General features: G+C 39.3%; 2 protein-coding genes across 2 annotated transcripts; both read left to right on the top strand.

Annotated features, from left to right (window-relative positions):
* The first annotated feature begins 1,732 nt into the window (after positions 1 to 1,732).
* Positions 1,733 to 8,698, top strand: six4b (SIX homeobox 4b). The gene is made up of 3 exons (XM_059512992.1): positions 1,733 to 2,541; positions 4,344 to 4,981; positions 7,448 to 8,698. Exons 1-3 carry the CDS (start codon positions 1,808 to 1,810, stop codon positions 7,921 to 7,923), a joined length of 1,848 nt encoding a protein of 615 aa, XP_059368975.1. The 5' UTR covers positions 1,733 to 1,807; the 3' UTR covers positions 7,924 to 8,698.
* A 6,145-nt stretch (positions 8,699 to 14,843) lies between these two features.
* Positions 14,844 to 17,044, top strand: six1b (SIX homeobox 1b). Its single transcript, XM_059512991.1, has 2 exons — positions 14,844 to 15,811; positions 16,439 to 17,044. The coding sequence occupies exons 1-2, from the start codon at positions 15,252 to 15,254 to the stop codon at positions 16,731 to 16,733; spliced, it is 855 nt and encodes a 284-aa protein (XP_059368974.1). The 5' UTR covers positions 14,844 to 15,251; the 3' UTR covers positions 16,734 to 17,044.
* Positions 17,045 to 22,104: the final 5,060 nt, after the last annotated feature.

Here is a 22,104-nt window from a genome sequence, read left to right as displayed (position 1 = left end):
TTTAAAAAGAAATTAGGAAAATTAAAGTTTGCATACAACAAACTTGGACAAAGTGCAAATGATGATGCTTAAAAATATTAAGCAGGACAAAAACAAAAACAAACACTAAATTAGTGTCACTAATGGTTTCTAACAGACAATTTAGACCGTTTATCTGCTAACAAAATCCATTCCCAGAACAACAGGCAACACTTCACCTAATCTAAACATGGGAATCTAAGGGATAAAGACAATCATTTGGCCATTTTACAGCTGTGTACTCCTCCCAAGATTGCATAATAGAGGTCTTATCCTGATGTTTGTAACATACAATAACACAGCTTCATGACAGCTCTCATCATTACATAGTCCATTACTGATAGTGCTGAAGAGAGACATCGTTTACTGCATTTCCCCAGGGACAGACATGGGCTTCTATAATCACTAACCAGTATAAAGTCTGATACCTACATACCAACATGCCACCATCATACCAAAGAGCATGAGAATGCATGGCTGTGCCCAGAGCTGCTGCCAGGTATTCTGTTTGTGCTAGGTTTAATTTTAGGGATGCAATCAAGTCAAACTTCCCTCCGCTTTTGTGAGAGGCTTCTGGGGCCTCCTCTCAGCTGTTGTGGTTGCTGGCTCCCATTCAGACCTTTGGTTTCCAGTAAACAGCATGACAAACTGAAAAAAGAGTGCAATCAAGAGGCAGATTGTCAATGCCTGTCTGACAAATGGACAGACATAAACAGTTGGAAGAGTCGCTGGGCTACATTTGAGATTCAGGAAATCTGCTTCTTATACAACCTGCAAAACAATAGATGACTAAACAGCTTTGCATTTAGCTATTATTTCTTTGTTGAAGGTGAAGCGTTCTAGATAATAATGGTTAATCTCTCCAAAAATGTATGTAAACATACATGATGAAATTAAGCAATGAATTAGCTCAGACAAAAATGGCAAATAGAATTGTTGCAGCAAATTTTGTTCCAGTCACTGAAACTTCTTGTTTTTTTGCTATATGTGTCTCAAACTTTGATATAATATTCCCAGATGTATCTGCTATAAATTGAAGTATTTTGGTAAAATTATGTTAAAAATAAAAATAATAAAAATGCTACAAATTAAAAAAAAACATTGTGTGTGTGTGTCTGAGTTACTTATAGGGCTGTGTCAAAGATAAGCAAAATGGAAAATGTCACAACCCTCCCCATCTTCTCATGATATTTGTATTTTAAACATATGGATGAAAGCTAGTAAAAGCTGGATGCTTTATATCTCTAAACAAGACAATCTGCTTATTCATATGTCATTTAATCTTCATGACATGAATTTTGCTCTTTCGTATATATCAACTGTAAATCCTTTATATTTTACATAGCGCCTTAGACAATAACATCTGGGATGTGATGGTCATGCAATCATCTCATCATTTAGCATAGGTATAATTAGTCATTTAATAGGAAGAAGGCATGTTCTTGAGTGATGACACAGGCAGAGAAACTATCTGAAAATGTGAAATCTCGTGCCAGTATTGTGGACGTGTGGACGTAGTGCAGCCTGCATTACCTTTCGCAGGTACAAGCGTTCCCACTTCACGCTTGATGGACGTTCCCAGCGCAAACATTTGTCTACACATCCCAGTCGCTCCTCCCCACCGGGGCAGAGCGGCGAATCAAAATGCGCTCAGGGTTTGGACTCCTTTCCAACGTGGGCTGTGGAGTTAAACTTGTGGTGGAACGGGGGACGCCAGATCTTATCCACACCACACACTCGGCCAGATACCTGATCGTGCTTGGATGGAGGGGCGAAACCCGATCGCCTGATGTGCTGCCTGAAACCCAGAGGAGTGACTTATCAGGACGCGGTCAAAATGTCTTCTTCCTCAAGCGAGGTCATAAGCGCCGATGAGATCAAGAGGGAGACTCGTGGGAGTGTCAAGCTGTCAGTGCTGGACCCCGCGGAGTTGCCGATGGAGAATGCCGAACTTTTGGACTGCTCACCGGCTTCCCTGGCCTTCTCCCCCGAGCAGGTCGCATGCGTCTGCGAAGCGCTGCTGCAGGGTGGGAACGTGGAGCGCCTGGCCAGATTCCTCTGGTCACTGCCGCAGAGTGACCTGCTGCGGGGGAACGAGAGCATCCTGAAAGCGCAAGCGATAGTCGCGTTCCACCAGGCGCGCTACCAAGAGCTCTACTGCATTTTGGAGAACCACAGTTTCAGTCAGCCAAACCACTCGTCTCTGCAGGATATGTGGTACAAGGCGCGCTACATCGAAGCGGAGAAGGCGCGGGGCAGACCGCTGGGTGCCGTGGACAAGTATCGTTTACGCAGGAAATATCCGCTGCCTCGGACTATCTGGGACGGAGAGGAGACCGTGTATTGTTTCAAAGAGAGGTCTAGGAACGCGCTGAAGGAGATGTACAAGCGGAACCGGTACCCATCCCCAACCGAGAAACGAAATCTGGCCAAAATGACAGGACTTTCTCTGACGCAGGTCAGCAACTGGTTCAAAAACAGGAGGCAGAGAGACAGAAATCCATCTGAGGCGCAGTCAAAAAGGTAAGCCGCAGTTATATTTAAGTCGTTTATCGAAAGCGGAAAGCGTAGGCTTTTGTGGAATGCACGCGAGAGAACGGAGGACACGTTTCACCAATGTTTTGAAATACGAAGCTTTGAGCGCTTCAATGAGGTGCAGTTTTGAAGAACGTGGAGACCGTGACGCGATTACTCTTAAAAACGAAGGTTCTTCACTGGTTCTTGGTTCATCAAATAATATTATTCTTATTTAAAGCCATTTTGGCTTCTTGATAGTACTTTAAAATTTAAAAAGTGCATTATGCACTATGGATTGTTCAGATGAGTCTAGACAATTTTTTACAAAAAGTACATTTTTAAGTAGAAAACGCTATTTGAAGAATTGCTTAAAAGTCCTTCTTTTTCACATTTGAGTTGTTAGTTCAGCTCAAGCCTCTTTTAACGATGTAGACATTTCATAAATTGGCTCATTTAATTAAAAGGGTCACATTAATTGTATAAGCAAAACAAAGACCTAACAAACATTTTAACAGACATGTTGCTGCTTTCAAATACAACCCAAACAGATCTTAGGTTTACTTTAGATATGATCAGCCATTACATTACCATAGCCATTGTCTATGTTTGTTTCTGGATTTTAAAGCCATTGTCCCACCCTGATAATCAGTCAGAGAGATCTGCACTCAATCTCCTGACCTGACCAAAATCCTCTTCGCAGCTTGAGGCATCTGAGGCAGATAAGAAGCAGCTCAGTGTTTGTAAACTTTTGCTTGTAGATCGTTCAGAGTTTCAAACTGCGGTGGAAATAACTCTTCACCATTACGCCAATGCTGCTTTTATCATAAATAATCAAACTTGAGACTCGTAAATAAGGGAGGTCAGCCTTTCCGTATGCGTCAAAGAGTAAGCGCTGCTTTGATGTTTCACTGTCAAACCCTGACAAAGATAATTACTCATTGTTTGAACGAAGATGTCCATGAACTCTTTATGGAAGCTTTTTGGACGAGAAAAGACAAACGGCTTGTCGTGTCAATAAGATCTTTGTTTAGATGTGGCTTGGCTGCTCGACTCACTCTGAACGATGCACCCGCAGCTGTCATAGTCTGTAAAGAGACCAAATGCCTCCAAGAGCTCAGATCCTTTTTTTTTTCTGATTTTTGACCCCCGGGGGCAAGAGGTCCACTTTAGATATGATGGCTGAGATATTTACAGAAAATGATTTTAATTTTAGCGGTCTGCTTTTAAAAGAGCGCACGAGTTCGACTTAGTAGTATTTATTATTGCAATGTGCTTTAAAGTTGGAAAGCTGGTTTATAAGCTTTTTTTCCTAAAGTGTTTTAACACAAATGCATATAACGCTACTGATAAAGCAGTTAGTGGGTAGGCTATAGTTCAGTACACACTTTCTTTACCGTGAAATTCTAAAGTAGTTTTAATTTACTGATTATAAGATAAACAAATAAACAGAGAAATCAATTGGAAATTACTTCTTTTCTTCTTATTATTATTTTTTCACAGAACATGGGTTTACCAGATAGATTTTCAAATGATTATGGACATTTTAATATTATTTACTGTTAGTAAATTTAGTGAAAGTTCTTCAATTAATATGTAGCATAGTGCAACAATTCAAAATGCACAAACTAAACTCATAAGACTGCAAATAATTGATGGCTTTGCAGAAAAAAAGCAAGATCTCATGACAAACACAATTTTAGCATATAAATAATTATATATAATTATAAATAGCATATAAATAAATAATATAAATAATATATAAATAATTAAACATACGTATGTTTCTTAAAAACGTGTTTTTTTTTCAGTGAGTCAGATGGCAATCATAGTACAGAAGATGAGTGCAGTAAAGGCCAGGAGGACTTGTCACCACGTCCCCTCTCTAGCGGCTCTTCTAGCTTAGTCCCACACGGAACAGCCCCCCCTACAGTTTACTTGGATGGAGGAACCACAGTCATCCAACAAATTGGAGATGTCAAAATGCCTTCACATGTGGCTGGAGGAATGAGTTTTAATGGTGATCTAGCAAGTGTGAATGCTCACTACATTAACGGTGGAGCCTACATTCAGTCACACAGTAGCAATGCTTTCCTGAATGGACTTGGCACCACGAGTGGCCATTTCTTGACCTTTGATCCCCAGAGGGTCTCCCATCACGGTCAGGAGAGGCTGTTAAGTGGGTCTTCTGTGTCTTATGCTCCGTTCTCAATGGGGGTTTCTGAAACTGCCTCTGGAAAGCTGGAGGCCATGCAGACTCTGGTTTCCAATGCTGAAGATGGAGTCATTTCTTCAGTGGTCTCCTTCGCTTCAGCCCCCTCCACTCCATCCACTACCTCAGGAGGCCTTCATCTCAGCAGTTACAGTGTGGTCAGTCTCCCTGGAAGTGAAACCACCATGGGGCTTCCTCCTTTAATGATGCCCCCATCCACAACATCATCCACTCACGGTAGGAGGCCATTTATTAGATATATTGAGACAGTTCACCAAAAATCTGTCAGAATTCACTAACTTTCATGTTCTTCCAAACCTGTATGACTACTTTCTAATTCAGAACACAAAAGAAGATATTTTGTGTATATAATACATGTCATTGGGGTTCAGTGTTGTTTTGGATGCCTTTAACTTACAGATTTGGAACAACATGAGAGTGAGTAATTAATGACCACATTTTTTTCATTTTGGGGTTATTTCTTTCTGTAAATTGGGTATATACATAATGTTTTCCTTACACTTCCAGTTCAAAATGGCTGGTTTGAGCCTCTGTGTCTCAAGCATATGTTTTTGAAGATACAATAACAACAATATCTAAAGTAGTCCGAGCACTTCTAGTGAGCTCATGAGAGCCAGAGTAATTACATCATCACTTTGGAGAATACTGTCACCGAACATTTATGTGGTTAAGCTTGCCAAAAGTGACCGCAGAGCTCAGTGCAAAAGAGCAGAGGTTTTGCAAGAAAGCCTTGTGGGTCACGGGCAGTTGAGTGCATTGTGGGTGAAGTTGTGAGAGGCATGTGGGGGTCCAGGTCAACTAGCTAGAGGATCATACCAAACGCAGTCTCTCAACACGGTCCCCACCTCCCCTCCATGGCCCTAACAACTCACTAATGGTTCTTTCCATGAATATTTTATGGCCACATCAATAACAGCAAGGCTAGCTGCATTCTGCTCCTCTCTCTCTCGTCTGTTTTATCCTTTAATATGCAGTTTACGAGCCACATAAAAACAAACCCACCCCTGGCTGAACTTTTGATTTAGAAGGAAAACAGTTGAGCCCAAACGATCCAGCAAGAAAAAGATGTTATTAAAATTGTTTAGCCAAAACCCTGTTTCCTTGTGCCCATAATTTTCAAGGCATTTCAATAAAACATGTCTTCATAAAAACACAAAGTTTGATCTCCAGTGCCTCACAAATACAAAGAAACAATAGAAATTTTCTTTCAGCACCATTTTGTCTATGAAGTCAAAACTTGCGCGATATGGGTTTCAGATTATTCTTCTGCATAGTCGTCCAAATGACAAAACAGGACTGAGTAAACCTTATAAGTCAGATGGAAAGAAAATATATTCCTGACCCCCTCTATACAACAACCCCCTCACACAAGCAATGTCTGCAGGAAGCTAAAGAAAACTTGTAGAAAACTTGGTTCTAGTTTCAGAAAGTGAGCCAGTATGAAGTGGGGGCGGAGGGGTTTGGGCACTGTGATTATTTATCAGACATTTGTGCAAGCCTAATGGAAGAAAAGTGTCTGGCCGAAAGTCAAAAGCTGTCACTGCAAGAGACATGTGCCAAGAACCACATTCTAGAGTTACAAGGAACTCATAGCAAGTCTAACCGCAAACAGAAAATGAAAAAGGTGTTTCATTTAACAGTTCACGAGAAAAGTTTTGAAGAAAAGAAAGCAAGAGAGGTACAAAGAGATATTGACCAAAAGAATGAAATAAAAGAAACGGAGAGGGACAGAAGCAAACCTCTTGAGATAACAACGAAGAAGTCCTATTTGGATAAACAGATCACACCTCTGTCCTCTCCATCCATCCATCTCTCTCATCCATTCTTAGTTGAGTTGTTACACGCGGCTATTACCAACTAAAAGAAAAGAACATTGTATTAAACTGGGATGGGTTGATGTCCCGGCCAAAGTGTTTAGGGTTACAGCACTATATGAGAGCTGCTCCATCATTTTTGTTGGAGTCGGTTTGAACTTGATGTTTTTTAGTTTTAGGCAATGAATTAAAAAGGAAATTCTCTGCTTTATAATGATTTCATTATTATGTTTCTACATAATATGAAATATAAACTTACATTTTTGACAGAATTAGATGTATTCAGATATAAAATAATTCATTAATCAAAGAGATGTTATGTAAAATATAATGCATTTGTAATTTTTAATGATATTGATGATATTTTGCAATATGCTCTTCTCTTAAATATTCTTTTCTTTCTAACTACTAGCTATGAACACTTTCCCGAGGTAAACATGTGACACAAACTGTTTTATTGACCTTTTCCGTGGTTGAAACACTGATTGAGCTATTACATGAGAGATTATATATTTCAGTTAAGTTGTTTTAACGTACCTTCTGATGTTTATTCATGTTTATTTAGTGCTACAAGTTCTAGTAAAGTGGAAAAGCAGTTTTTGCGAATTTTGCGAACTGACAGAATTTGACATCTGAGACTGTCATAAAGAACATAATGTGCAACTAAAACAATATATATCAAAAGATCAAGTTTATTTGAAAAAAAAAATTGATTGCTTTCATTGCATTTCTCCACAAACAACTCGCTGTAACTTCTAACTATTATTGAGAGTGTGACACATCGCACATATTCAGTAATTTCTTAAGCTTACCAGACATGGAGAGCTACCTTTACTAAATTGGATCTTCTTCTTTATCCCCCATACAGGCTCTGCTCCTTTGGGGAACGTGGTCAGTGACTCTCCTCAACACTTGAGCCAAACCCTTCTTTATACCCAAACTGTGAAGCAGGAGCCTTTGGATGTGTCTGGAAGCTACACTTATCCTTCTGAAATGTCCCTGGACCAAGGCAGCAACCTGGGCTACACAGCCTCCCTTTTCCTTTCTTCTTCCTCTACCGGTGGTTCACTTCCCCCTACCATCACAGCCACGGTCACCTCTGCCCTCTCGGGCACTGGGGTACACCACACTCTGAATCAAGCTGGACGTGGCATCCAAGAGGACAGTGTAGCCCTGTCTTCAGACTACAGGTCTCAAGATGTTCAGCTGCCCAACAGCCTGCAAGTTGTGTCTAGGGCAGGAGAAGGCCCAGTCAGGGTTGTTTGTGGTGATCTGGACATGGAAGGGAAAGAGCTGGCCAAGCTGCAGACTGTACAGATGGATGATGATGGAAGTGATCTATGATCATATCATTAGCAACGAAGAGCTGCATTTCACTGGTTTTGTCATGCCGCATTGTGCCCTTACGGACCCTGTAAGCACAAATAATTTTTAAATGAACCCTGATGATGGATATAAAATGCAAACAGTGCCTTCCTGTCCTCAGATATCCCAACATGCACTAAGAGGGCTGCAGAATGAACCAGGCAATGCACTGAGCGTCTGAAGATTATTTACATACACTGTCTTTACTCTCACCAAAGGTACAAAAAGACCAGTTAAAAAGCACAAATGTGCTCTGAATCAAAAATGCAACTTTGTAGTGATTTTGTTTTAACAAGATTTTTTTTTGAAGCACAGATGCCTTTTTTGTTGTTGTTTATGGTCTTTTTTATTTAAATTCTTTGAGTGTGACGATGCAAATTTGATAAAGGTTTTTTTGTTATGTTGGACTTTTAGGTTACAGAATTTTCGATTCAAACTCTCTTTCTACGCATCCCAATGTGGACATTTTTTAGTATATAATCTTGAACATTAGTGCAACTGGTCACATGTGCCTTCCTCATAAACTGTTAATATACTAGGAAGCTAGGTTAGAAAACAAGCCATTTGTTTGCAAGAATTCATCAGGAATAACTGAAGTATGAGTGTTTGTTTTTGTTTATTTGTGTGACAACTATTTTATAATGATTTGGACGTGTTTTTCATTTCCTTTAGCATTAGAAAATGCCTGGCGCTGAATTCTGTGAGCTTCATAAGGTGCAGTCACATTTACAGTAGTTCGGCAAATTTTCATTAGCAAATTCAAATTGGGAATTTTGCATGAGGGAAAAAAAGATTCCTCACACCGATTTCGCAACAGGTTCAAGTTAGTGATCCAAATTTGTTTACCTACAGCAAGCTGCTTGGTTTAAAAGTGAATTCTGTATGAGCTGTGCATAATATACAAATTTGCTTATATTCATCCATGAAATTTTGTTAATGTGACCACACCTTTACACCAAACATGAGCTCTGTACATACTGCAAGAACCACAAGAAACCTTAAAACGTCAGTCCTGCTTGAAAGAAACCTATTTTTCTAAACCCTTCCACCCTATTAAATATTTATATTTGTACATATATAATGAATGATCCAAGGGTTGTCTATGTCACTGACACCGGTGTTTCACATTAGAGTCCTAAGCCTGATAATTCAATAAGTAAAGGGAATGACATCACTTTCAGTGAATCATCTCTTATTGGAAGCACCAGGTAAGTCAGCTATATGTTTTTAACCAATGGCAGGGGTGATGTCTGTCTAAAGGACATCCAAGACTCTATCCATTTAACCAGATCAGGCTACAACTTGGACCCCCTGGATGGCTGGCGGTGATCTCAGACATTACTAATGCATGGACGAACACATATGCAGCATGGTGGAGATCAAGCTTGTATTCTCACCAGGGGCGTCCTCTGTGATCTCTAGCCAAAGCCTGGCAGCTGAATAAGCCCCTGCTCACTCTTAAAGTGTCATATGGTACCTGTCATGACATTACTCAAAGTAAAGGTCATCCAAAAAGCCAGCGTATATGAGGAGAAGTTACATATCCTTATTAGATTTCCTGAACCGTCCTCACATGATCTAGCAGGAATAGACTTTTGGCTCGAAGTCTATGGCAAAACGCAGGCTCATCATTTGGTAGATTATGAAAAGGTGATAAAAGATATATACTCTCTTCTTAGTATTACTAAACAGGACATTCTCTGTTCTTCCATATCTAGATATTGTAATGTATAATGTAATAAGACAGCAGGCAATTATATTAATGAGACGGGTATTTATGCAAACTTTGATTGCTTATAAAAGTGTGACAGTAGGAGCCAAAATCAGTTTACTGGCGTGGGAACATTTCCTTCTCTTGACACACAGTTGTCTACACCAGTCCGTGTGAGTCAGCGCTAATTGAATGGCGCCCAGGTAGGATTTGCTCCCTCGCACAAAGGAGGAGACATAAAAGCACATTGGGTAATGAATCTATTGTTACCTGCCCAAAGGTGACCCTGTCGCCTAGGGCACCAGATTAGCTGATTGCCAGGTATCAGATGACGCCTCCTGGTATACTGAAGGTTAAGAAAGCACTATTGTCTGGGGCTCTAAGCAAAGAACTGGTGGGCGCAAGAAAGAGGGACGTGTGTTTCACGTCCCCTATTTCCCCTTGGCAGACTACATGCGTTTCATGGGAAGCGGTGTTATGTTGCTTTTTTGTATTATTTAAATACAAAATATGTCACTCCATCTCCTTGTAGCGTGAATGGGATGTTTTTTGGGCGTCCTTAAAGCGCTTTTCATCCTTTATAACAAAAGGCACCGAAGAGAAGAAAACACCTTCCTTTTAATTTGCTCTAGAGTTTCACCAAAAGAATGTAAAGTACAAGGAACGGTCATTCAGTGCGAATGAAGTCAACCAAATATTACATATGAGAAAAGTACATCAAAATCATAATTGTTTTAAATGTTTTAGCAGATATGAAGGAAGTAATAATAGATTCACACTCCACAAGACAGCTATTTTCAGTGTGTGTTTTTAAAAACAGTGAAGATGTTCATAAATTCTGAAAAAGACAGCCCATAGAAAAAGGAGGAACCCTGCAGAAGTGGGCTTATTAAAGAACCTGACCCCTGACTTTTTCTGGAGGATTCAAAGTGTGACATTTAGTGAAGCACAGCAGACTGTGAAGCACATGTAACTAGACCCTCGTGCCTACTGCGCCAGAGCACTATACTCTGTGCTAATGTGAGGTCAAGGGCCAACTGGGTCTGAGATCCACCACTTCTGTACAACCCTTCTTAAATCAAGAGAACAAAAAATCTATGTTTAATAAAAAAGGTTTGTTTTATGAAAATACAGAGTGAACATTGTTATTTCTGAGGATGAAAGTTTTTGTGCACATTATCACACTCATTGTAAAAACAGAAATTATTAATATTTATTATTATTCAAAATATTTATATTGTCATAACAAAATGCTGATGTTATTATTATTATGTATTTATTTACTTACTTTTGGCAATTTCAAACATCCAAACCAGCAGGGGGCAGTGCTGCATGACTTCAATTACAATAGACCCGTTTTTAAATCTATTGAGAGCTTTCTGGTCTAGGTCTTCTGTGGCAAACTTTATCTCAGGAGCAAAATATAGAGATGAATACTGATGAGGCTGTAGTGAAAGTGAAGACCGCACAAAAAAACACAACTCTTAAAATTAAATATTTGTGAAAATTAAAAAAAAAAAACTTGTTCTATCGCAAGCTCTCATGCAGACAACACATGGAGCTACTTCTTGAGGTAAATTTCTGAAATAACTGCATGGAACCGATCATTATCAGTAATGTTTCTGAATAGAATGATGAAAAGACAATAACAAAGTGACTAAAAAATGACGTTCACATCATGAATGTCCAGGCAATGTCATTCTGAGACCCACCAAAAACATCTTATTTATGTATTTATTTATAGGGTGGCCACATGTGCCGTTCATACGGGACACGTCACGGCGAGGATTTTAATATTGCATAAAACATCCAAAGCAGTTTGACCAATAACATTGACCAAAAACAGCAGGTATTGTAGGCTACATAATCGACCAATCGTGGGGCTGGGTGTGAGAAGGTGAGCTTTACAGGGAACGATCAAAGCGATGCAAATATGAGCACGTGTTTGTTCGTTCGTTTGACTTGAAGAGTCGCTGCTAAAAATAAAAAAAGACACCAAAGTAGGTGCCAGAGCTATCCGAAAACATAAGGAGCCGTCTGCTCTCTCTAGCTCTCATGAATGTCACACAAAAATCGACCTACACAGTGCAAAAAATCCAAAACCTGGATATTTTAGGCAATATTAAAATCCTGTCCCGGACGTGTCCCATCTGAATGGCGCATGGCCACCCTATTTATTTATTTATTTAGACGAAATTAGAGAGACGAAATTATATATAATGGTACTGCATAAAATGTTGAATAAGACATGTGATCATAGAATGATTATAGGCTATGTGAATGATATTATAATTATTTTATTTATTTATGAATTATTTAACGTTGGATATAATAAGAGAGTACACAACCTTGTCTTTTTTATATAATATCATGATTTTAGCAGCAACTGGTAATAAAAATAATACAGAAATAAGTTTCATAGAAGTATCTTGTTTCATAGGAACATTTTTTAAATAGTACACTATGTAATTAATCTGTAGTGTCTCCCCAGGAGATGAACACACACACACACACACACACACACACACACATACAGTCCTAATGTCCTCTGCTGTGGACACAAGAAAATTAAACTTGTACAGTAAATTAAACTCTGCTTAGAAAACAAGAAACAATCTGGGGGGAAAATACAAAGATTATGTATGAAATAATACACAGGTTCTTAGAATCAGGTTTTCATATTTTTATAAACCAAGAGGAGGAAGGTGCCATGGCCTAAGACTCAAATATTCTGTATTTCTGAAAAGCCCTTGATAACTTCTTTATGTTGTGCTGCCACATTTAAGCATGCACAATCTCAGAGAAATGCACAAAAACTCATGTTCTCGAGAAATGCTGGCTCCCAGAAGAATATTGCTAAAGCTATAAATAATGACTTTATACAGAATAGACCATAAAACGAATATTATCCATGAAATGTCTGCATCATAAACTGAATGATGGTGAACTGTGAAAGCCCATTCGTTTATATTTACAATCCATTAGCCTACTTAATTCTTAAAAACCCAGATTACTTTGCTTTCCCCTATGACGTAATTAAATGTACAAGTCCTTTAAACTACAACCTTCTTTGATTCTAGTTACACCAAGATTTGCGAGTTGCTTTTATTTATTTATTTATTTATTTATTTGCAATCAGTTTTTGTCTACTCTTGGGGCTCTAATGTTGATTCATTAATAATGGCGCTTTAATAGAACATGCATGTTCAAAATATTTTTCTTAAACTGCTAAAAAAAATAGGAATAACGTGTTTACGAACGGAATTATTGCTGGTTTAATATAGCGTTCTGCATTTGAGCTATTCCTTTAATACGTCTGGAGAGTTATGGACATGACTGAAACATACTTTAAGAGAATGACCTCGTTGTTATCCAATGTATAGCCTACCGTGATGTCTTTTTGAGTGAAGCAGTTTATGGTGTGTTTACCATTGGTATGTGTGCAGGAATTAGCGTCGACCTTGCCAACCCTCGCCTTTAGGCCATAAAAGAGCACATCTTGAAATGATCAGGGCCTGAGAACGGGCACGGCCTTTCGATTTCTGAGGTTTAAGGAGGGGGCGCGCCGCAATGTGGTGGAGACATTACGACAACCCGAGTGCCGTCAATCACAGGCCTGTGTGCTGTTACACTGAAGCTGATACTTGACCCTACTGACGAAGAGACATTAATGTCGTTAAATTCAATAAAGCCTACAGTCACATACAGCAATGGAAAATTGGTTCCGAATGGGAAAACTACAGACTTAAGAAACTTAAAATAGTCAAAATAATAAGACCGTAGATATTCGCATGAACGTAAAAATACAGACAATATGCCATTTTGTAAGATAGATGTGCTCTTATTTAATTGGATTTTCTAAAAAATAAATAAATAATTATAATTAATTTTGCATTTTAATACAATTAAGGCATAAGTCCAGAAAATTATTTGGGGTAAATCTTTAGCTTTTACATTTGAAATGTTTTTTATTTTTTTTGTGCTTTCTGTGATCTTTCGGGACAGATGGATGGGACAGCTTTCATTAGCCGGCTCCTCTCTGACCCTTCAGAGACAGTGGGCAAAAAGTTGTTTTCACAGGTGTACGGATTGGCTGTTAAAACCGATTAAGTCCTCGTTTTATGTCAATGTCTCGAGGCTTGCAAGATCATTTCAGCTCCAGACAGAGGGAACAGTGGAGGCTCCTTAAGTCTATTCCACATTAACGGCCCCATGCGTAAAGAGCGTCTTAAAACGAACGCCGCGTCTCAAATTAAATTAAAAGAGGTGCTCCATTCTAGGTGAGTGATTGTGAGTTTTGCGTGGCCGTGGTGTCAGATTTCAGATTTCGACGAAGATAAAGAAACGCGATATATGCCTTGAAACAGCGTCTGGATGGCAAAGACCTCGACGAAGACAGAACTCATTTACTAATGCGCCGGTTTTAGATTTCACTGTACAGAGAGAGACGAGAGAGGACTAAAAAGAGAGCTGGGAAGATTTTTTTTTCTTTATTTTTCCCTAAGCCTATAGAATACAAATCATTTAAGTGCCACAGGCTATGTTTAATGTTTTTTTTTGTCCTAAAAAAATAAACTAAACAGAAAAAAGTATGTTTTATCTTTATGGATATTGGTGGATATTTGCTTTATATAATATTTTGTATATAGCCTAAGAAAGTTGTTTTACCGATTTTATGGAACTCAAACAGCAGATGTTGAATACTTGAAGTGGGTAAATTATCGATATTAACTTTGATTTGGCTAAGGTTTTCTTGTAAATAAATGCATCACAGTCTTTGTGTAACCATGCAGAACCATTTCTGAGATTCTACCGGTCTTACTCGTTCGGTTCACAGTTTGAAAAACCAGGAGCGCTTCTTATCTAGTGACTATCTTACCAGCTCGAGAGGCTGATTGTTTTCAATGTGACTCCAAATATCTCTGCGCGCATCTAGACCTTGCGCACAGCGTGTGCCCTTGACAATGGCACAAGCCAGGCAGAGTGCAAATAACTCTGTAGCAATCAAATGCAGGATTATCTGTTAAAGAATTGTCTATCTAATAACGTCTTTTCTTAGACTATTAGTTAATAAATAAAGACAATGCAGTTAATTTGACATTATTCACTTGCACAGCATTGTTCGCTCAAATTCTGTTAGCATAAAAAATAACAAGCGCCAAAAAAGCATGTAAAAGCTTTGGGTGCAATAGGAGTGAACGCTGCCTTCAGACAGTTGTTATAATTGATTAGTATCGAGGTGCCCGGCTCCCTCAGGTAGAACTGGAGACGGGGGATCCAGTTTCAGACCACCGAGTCCCCGTGGGAGGAAATGGAAGCAGAGTTTTCTCCGCACTGCTGCAGGGGATAGGGCAGCTGGAGAGCCAATCAGCAGTCGCGCAGTGCTCTTTTAGCGCGACATGAGTCGATAGTGAGCAAACTATCTTCAACAAACACCTAAAACTTCGCGGCGCGCGCAGAGGATATCTCCAAGCCCCAAAATCTTGTCAAGCGACTTAATCGCTCTCATTAAAAGAAGGCGAACGGTGTGTCTCCCATTCCGCTTCCTTCACAGCATCTAGAGGAGAGCGGGTTGGTATAGCGGGAGTCAGACGTCATGTCAATGTTGCCTTCCTTCGGGTTTACTCAGGAGCAAGTCGCGTGTGTGTGTGAGGTGCTGCAACAAGGGGGGAACCTTGAGCGTCTCGGCCGTTTTCTGTGGTCTCTTCCGGCCTGCGACCATCTCCACAAGAACGAGAGCGTCCTCAAAGCCAAGGCTGTCGTCGCCTTCCACCGTGGAAACTTCAGGGAACTTTATAAGATACTAGAGAGTCACCAGTTCTCTCCTCACAACCACCCGAAGCTGCAGCAGCTGTGGCTTAAGGCCCATTACGTTGAGGCCGAGAAGCTGAGGGGGCGACCGCTGGGAGCGGTGGGGAAATATCGGGTGCGGAGGAAATTTCCTCTGCCACGCACAATATGGGACGGCGAGGAGACCAGCTACTGTTTTAAGGAGAAATCCCGCGGTGTGCTGCGGGAGTGGTACACGCACAACCCCTATCCATCTCCTCGGGAAAAGAGGGAGCTGGCCGAGGCCACAGGGCTGACCACCACACAAGTGAGCAACTGGTTTAAAAACAGACGGCAGAGGGATCGCGCAGCGGAGGCAAAAGAAAGGTAAGCTCAATCACATGAGAACTAATTAAAAACGCGTTTTATACCGCAGGTTTAGCTGCTCATAACACTTGCTTTACAACTGACTGCTGCAGTGCTGATGATGCTGTTGTTTACATATTTACTTAGATCCAACTGCTTTATTTTAGAAATAGCAAAACAGAGATCAGCGTCGTAGCCTATCACTGGAAAAGCATTGTTACCTTAAGGATCTATTTCTGTCTTATAGCTTTTACAAAATATATTTATTAGTGTGACCAATAAAATCAGGTTGATTCAGTTGTGTTTTATAATATTTGTTAAGCAATTCATTTGTTACCAGATGGAGCACCTATTTTTTCTTTCTTTTTTATATTTACATTTTTATTTTAACAGTCAGAGGGAATTCCAGTGAACCCAGATTAAAGATAAACTACCGATATTTTCAGATCATTAAAATTAAAATTATTCCTGTTATTTCGATGGCCAATTGGCCGTTCAGTAGCCTAATTCTGAAATAAATTTGAATGTGTGAGAATTTATTTTATTACATTTAGATTCCAGAAAACAATGACTGTACTAGATATTTTACACAGCATATCTTATCTACAATATAAAGTAGCTAAACCCTGCTCTCGTTCTCGTTGACAGAGAGAACAGCGAGAACAACAACACTGGCGCTAACAAACAGAACCAGCTGTCACCGCTGGACGGCGGGAAGTCCCTGATGTCAAGCTCGGAGGACGAATTCTCGCCCCCGCAGAGTCCTGACCAGAACTCCGTGCTCCTGCTCCAGGGTAACATGAGCCACCCCGGCGCATCCGCGTACTCCATGACCGGCCTCGGCGCCGCACAGTCGGTACACGGCATGCAAGGACACCCACATCAGCTTCAGGATTCATTACTGGGACCTTTAACTTCAAGCCTAGTGGACCTCGGTTCTTAAGTGATTACGACTGAGCTTTTATTTATTTTTGTTTATTTTGTACCAAATATAGACTGAGATCTGCCACTTTTACTGTATATATATATATAGGAGAGAAAATGAACAGTATAAGTAAAACTCCTTGCTATTTCTCTGGTTTTCAGAGAAATACTCAGTGGTACGCTTTACCGTGGTGGACTGACATTTGCCAAGTCGTTAAACTGGTCAGAAGACAAACCAAAAGCAGTTAATAAAACGATTCTTTTCTTCAAACTAATAAGACGTTCGTCTAGCATTTCATCATTCTGTTTTGCACCAATAAAATCCTAAGATGAATTAGTGGGAAACACTCTATTTCTGTTTAAATACAATTTCGTGATGGTAATTTTAGCCATAAATCTGTTTGACAAAGGTATGGTGAAAAAAGAATTACAGATGAAGCGTCAGGTCTTTGTATTAGCCTATAACCTGTAAATAATTATAAAATAAATATAAAAGGTTACGCCATTGCATTTAAATTCGAAAAAAGTAAAGGTAATTTTGATTAAGGGTACAACATCAGACGAAGATATCCTTACTCATCATCTTCTACAAAAGCACATTTGTAAAAAAATAAATCCTATTATTTCCTAAATCCTATCGGCAATCATTTTAGTTTAGCCTATAATAAAACCGTGCTTTATCCAGCTCCTTTATTCATCCAAGATCAAACATAAATATTAAATCGAACAGGCCTACCAAACAATTCGTTTTTACATTTCTTAATTTGTGCAGGAATGACAAAATTCACAGCCCAACATAAATTGTTAAATAACTAATAACGAATTATTAAAAAACTAAATTAAATATTTAGATAAATATATAAATAAAATAGGCTGAATGACGCTATTAATTTAAATTCTTATAATAAAAGCCTTCTTCTTAAAGGCTAATTCATCCAGCTTATCACTATATCATGTACAAACGTTCTCTTAATAATGTGGGTCAACAAAAAGCGGGGAGTTGTTGATTTTCCTTTAGCCTCAGGAGGCGCGTGTTGCTTTTGTGGTCGCAGTGCATCGTTAGGTTTGTAGTGGGGTGTTTACTTTGCGCTCTCCCAATGTTTGTTCTGGTGGTTCTGGGCCAAAGAGAAAAAATACCAGCTGCGGGAGGCAAACTCACGTGCTTCATTCATAAGTTTCTTTAGAGATAAAAGGCAAACATGGTTTTGGGGCCAGCTGACTGATGTTCTTGTTATCTCATGATCTTCAGACAACAACAACAACAACATTAAAAATACTAATATACTAATACAAATAATATGTGTCCTCCACTAATTTGAACTCTTAAAGATTAACTAGCTATTTGACATTGCCCAATGTTGGTTCATTTTAAATGTGGTCAGATTAATGCATTTACAAGGACCCCTGTTCGTTAGGCCATTTAAATGTTGTGTAACTAGGCAGCCTCCCACCCATCTTCCACGCACGCACGTCAGGGTAACTGTTTTTAACAGAGTACCGAGGATTTCCGGTCGCTAATCGGAACCAGTTGCTTGCGCGAGGTTCGCATTGTAGAGCACTGGAGGCCCAGAACCGCACATAGAGGGGCAACTTCAATTCTGCCCCAAGGGTACCAAAACGTGCAATTTTGACGTTGAATGCAACATTTGTTGACAGCCTTGCGGGTACCATTTTTTTTTCGTTTCTAATCTACATTCCCTTTATATTGTTTTATTTATTAGATAGCCTAATCAGATTAGTGAATTACTCAGACCTTGCAAAATTAATGTAGGCCTACTATTTCGTGTTTAGGCTATAAATGTGTTTCTAAAATTAATTAGTTAATGGTTTAGAGAAAATGTAATAGCGGTATAGCAGTGATGGCAAATCCAACTTTGTTCATGTTGAAAAATGTACTTTGGTTAACATATGGTCAAAACGTTTTTTACTGCTATGTTATTTGAAGTCATTTAAACATGGTTTACATGAGAACATATATTTGTGGATATTTAAAAATGTGACAATACATCTACACAACAAGAGATACCTAATAGCTATACAACAAAATTCACATTTTCTAAAAATGCTACATAAGACAGTTCACCTCCGAAAATACTTTTATCATTTCGTCATCCCCGTCTTGTTCCGAACCTATAACTTTCTTCATTCTGTGAAACACACACACACACACACACACACACACACACACACACACACACACACACACACAAAATAAAAAATAAAAATGTAAAACTTTTAATCCTTTTTACCATACAGTTAAAGCCATTTAATCTAATGTCATTTACAACCTCAAAAGTCTTCATAATATCTTCTTTCGTGTTCTAAAGAAGAAAGAAAGTCATGCAGGTTTTTTATGATTGAGGGAATAATCACTTTAATAAATGTTAAGTATTGAACACTGAACTCCACCAAATATAACTTGGTATGCTGTGCAGCTTTATTCAATATGCCACAACCATTTAAAGTTGAGCACAAAAAGTAAATATTAATAACCATAGTAAATGAAAAATACAAAAAGTATGAACTTTAAAAAAGGTTTGCTGTTATTTTGTCACCACCCAAAAAGCGAGCAGCTTGTGAAAGAGTGTTTTGAGCTCTAGTGGGCCAAAGCTGCTTTTAAAAGGTTCAGGTTTCCAGTCCCTCATTCCCTGTCGAAGCATTAGCTCTGCAGCACTGTAAACCAAGGTGAGCACACAAAGCAGAGGCCTGTGCCGAATTTGAATGAGACAAACAGAGTGTTCCTCATGTGGGAAGAAAAGGGTTCGGCTGTAATGTGAGCAGCTTTTGTGGGGTTTAGGAGGGGGAATGACTGAGTGCCATTTTCTTCACAGATAATAGCTGAGACTTTAGGGAGTTGTTAAGGGGGGTAACGGGTGAACAGGTGGGCTTCATGGCTCCTTGCCCTTCTCTGTATTACCTTTTGTCACCTGAGATCAGGTCATCCCTCGCCTTGAGGTTCGGCTCAGTGAGGCATTATGGGATTACAGGATGGGACAAACAAACAACATACACACAAAACAATACCTTTGGAACCTGTACTGCCTGAAAAGTTTTTGAAATATCAAGTGGAGAAATCTGTGTGACTACAGCATACATATGACAAAGTAATATACAGATGGTTGAGAAAAGATAGACATAAACTGTTTAAATGAACTTTCGAATTTAGAAGATTAAGATGGTTCTGTGTCGGAGGCAAATGTTAGTTTGTGTTAACAGCTTATAATAAATCACTGGAGCACTAAGGGACGGCTGGGGATTTGCCATAATATGTGAAAGTAGTTTTCCATATGGTTGTGTCATCAAAGAATATGGCCTTTGAGAGGTGCTGAGAATCCCTTATTAACTGTAGTGGACTCTGAAAACTCAATGGAGCATTCAGTACAATTCATAAGTAATAAATCAAAAACGATAGATATAATCTATCAATATTATTAATTAATATTCTATTTTCAGTAGCACTTTAGTTCAAGGTCTTCTTGTTACAGTGCAATTATATGTTTAAGTACTGAGTAATAATAGTAAACACTTACTATTTGGATATAGAATTAGGGTTTGGTTTAGGGTTAGTTGCAAGTAATTATGCATAATTTACTGTTATCACTACAGTAAGTACTTGTATAAATAGAACATGAAAATAAATTAATTCTTTACCCTATTTTTTATTATATTATTAAAGGAAGAGTAAAAAAAAAAATATATATATATATATATATTTTATTTATTTATCACATATCCACCCTGATGTCCAAATCTGTATGACTTTCTTTCTTCTGTGCAACACAAGAGAAGATATTTTGAAGAATGTGTTTGCTGTGTTTGTCCATACAATGAAAGTCAACGTGGTCTAAAATAACATTGCATAGACAAAGAAATGAAAAAATACCAATAAATTGAAATTCCTTTGTGTGTGTGTGTGTGTGTGTGTGTGTGTGTGTGTGTGTACCACAGAAGAAGGCAAGTCATACAGGTTTGGAATGACTTGACAGAATATAAATTTTTGGGTCACCTATTATTATTTTTTACTTGTTTGGCAGAATAACTTGTAATGTTATTAATTAATGTACATCTTTAAAAAGATTTTTGTTTAGTTTTGGTTTTGTTCATTCTTCCCAAAACAAGCTAAAAAGAATGACGCTGGATGAAGAGCACAACGCAGTACATTGTATCCCCTTACAGGAAGTTATGACTAATGGCATCACCACAGTGACTGTGCGTTTCTCTGACTTTTGATTGACCAGCATTGTGTTCCATTACAAAATGGCATCAACGTTTACATTAACAATAGAATTATAATTATTGTAATTATCTGATGGAAAAAACATTATCAGAGCTTCAGACTACGGTTTACAGGGCGTCACGTGGTACAATACAGGGAACTAATTTTCATTGTAGGAGGTCAAAAAAGGCATTGCTTGCGAACAAACAAATGCCACGTTCCCTTATGCATTGACAAGCACTTGAGCAAACACACATCGGAAAAAAGGTGGACTAAAGCTTGTGCCGCACACCTGCCTGTGTGTCATCTCTATGTACAGCAGAATTACAGCTGATTTCAGATGAACTTCCTCTCTGGGAAAGTTTTCGTCTTTTATAGATTTGTCAAAATAACAGCAATATTACTCCATCAATTTGGCCTTACTTCACGCTTTTATCTGTAAAAAGTTGAAGGATACACGCTTTTCCTGATCTGTTCTCCGGAGCTGGGTAATGGATTACTTCCAAACGGTCACAGTGGCTCAGGTTTCAAAGCCAAGCCTCACTGATAAACGAGTGGAGGCAGTTGTCACCCAGGCAGGGAGTCCTCCATCAGCAGCGTCAAGAGTAAAAGGGCAGGGGTTTTTCACAGACTCGCTGTGAGCCTGGCGTCAGCCGCTCCAGGGTTCATAGAGCAGGTATTTAAGGGTGATGACCATGGAGCAGCCGACTCATAAAATGCACAGCCTCATATAAATGGACACGTACATGTGTGTGTACACAGTCACATTCACACAGGACTATGGGATGCCTGGCTTCCATTGCACAAAAAGGTTAAGTTTACTTCAAAAGAAAAAAAGAAAAAAGAAAGAAAGAAAAAGAAAGAAAAGTAGGCAGGACCAGGGAGGTGACGATGGAGGAAGGAGCCAGCGAGTAGCCAGGAGTATGTTGAAATGGATGGTGGGCCAGAGCAGGAGGAGACAGCTGGCGGACCACCAGAGCCCAGCCAAGACAAAGGCCTGTGGAAGAGTCGGAGGAGGAAGGAGCCATTGAGGAAACCTGGGTGAAGGATCCAGGGGTATAAGCTCCTGTGATGATGCCGGTATGGATGGTGAGCCAGACAGGGCCGAGCATATGCAGGGCCTGGGTGACCTTGAGGATCCGGAGGGCCGAGGCAAAGCAGGGGATCTGGAAGG

The sequence above is a fragment of the Carassius carassius genome, chromosome 27 (genome assembly GCF_963082965.1).
Source record: "Carassius carassius chromosome 27, fCarCar2.1, whole genome shotgun sequence".
Classification (NCBI taxonomy): domain Eukaryota; kingdom Metazoa; phylum Chordata; class Actinopteri; order Cypriniformes; family Cyprinidae; genus Carassius; species Carassius carassius.
Note: the sequence above shows the minus strand (reverse complement) of the source record. Positions and strands in the feature narration are given on the sequence as shown.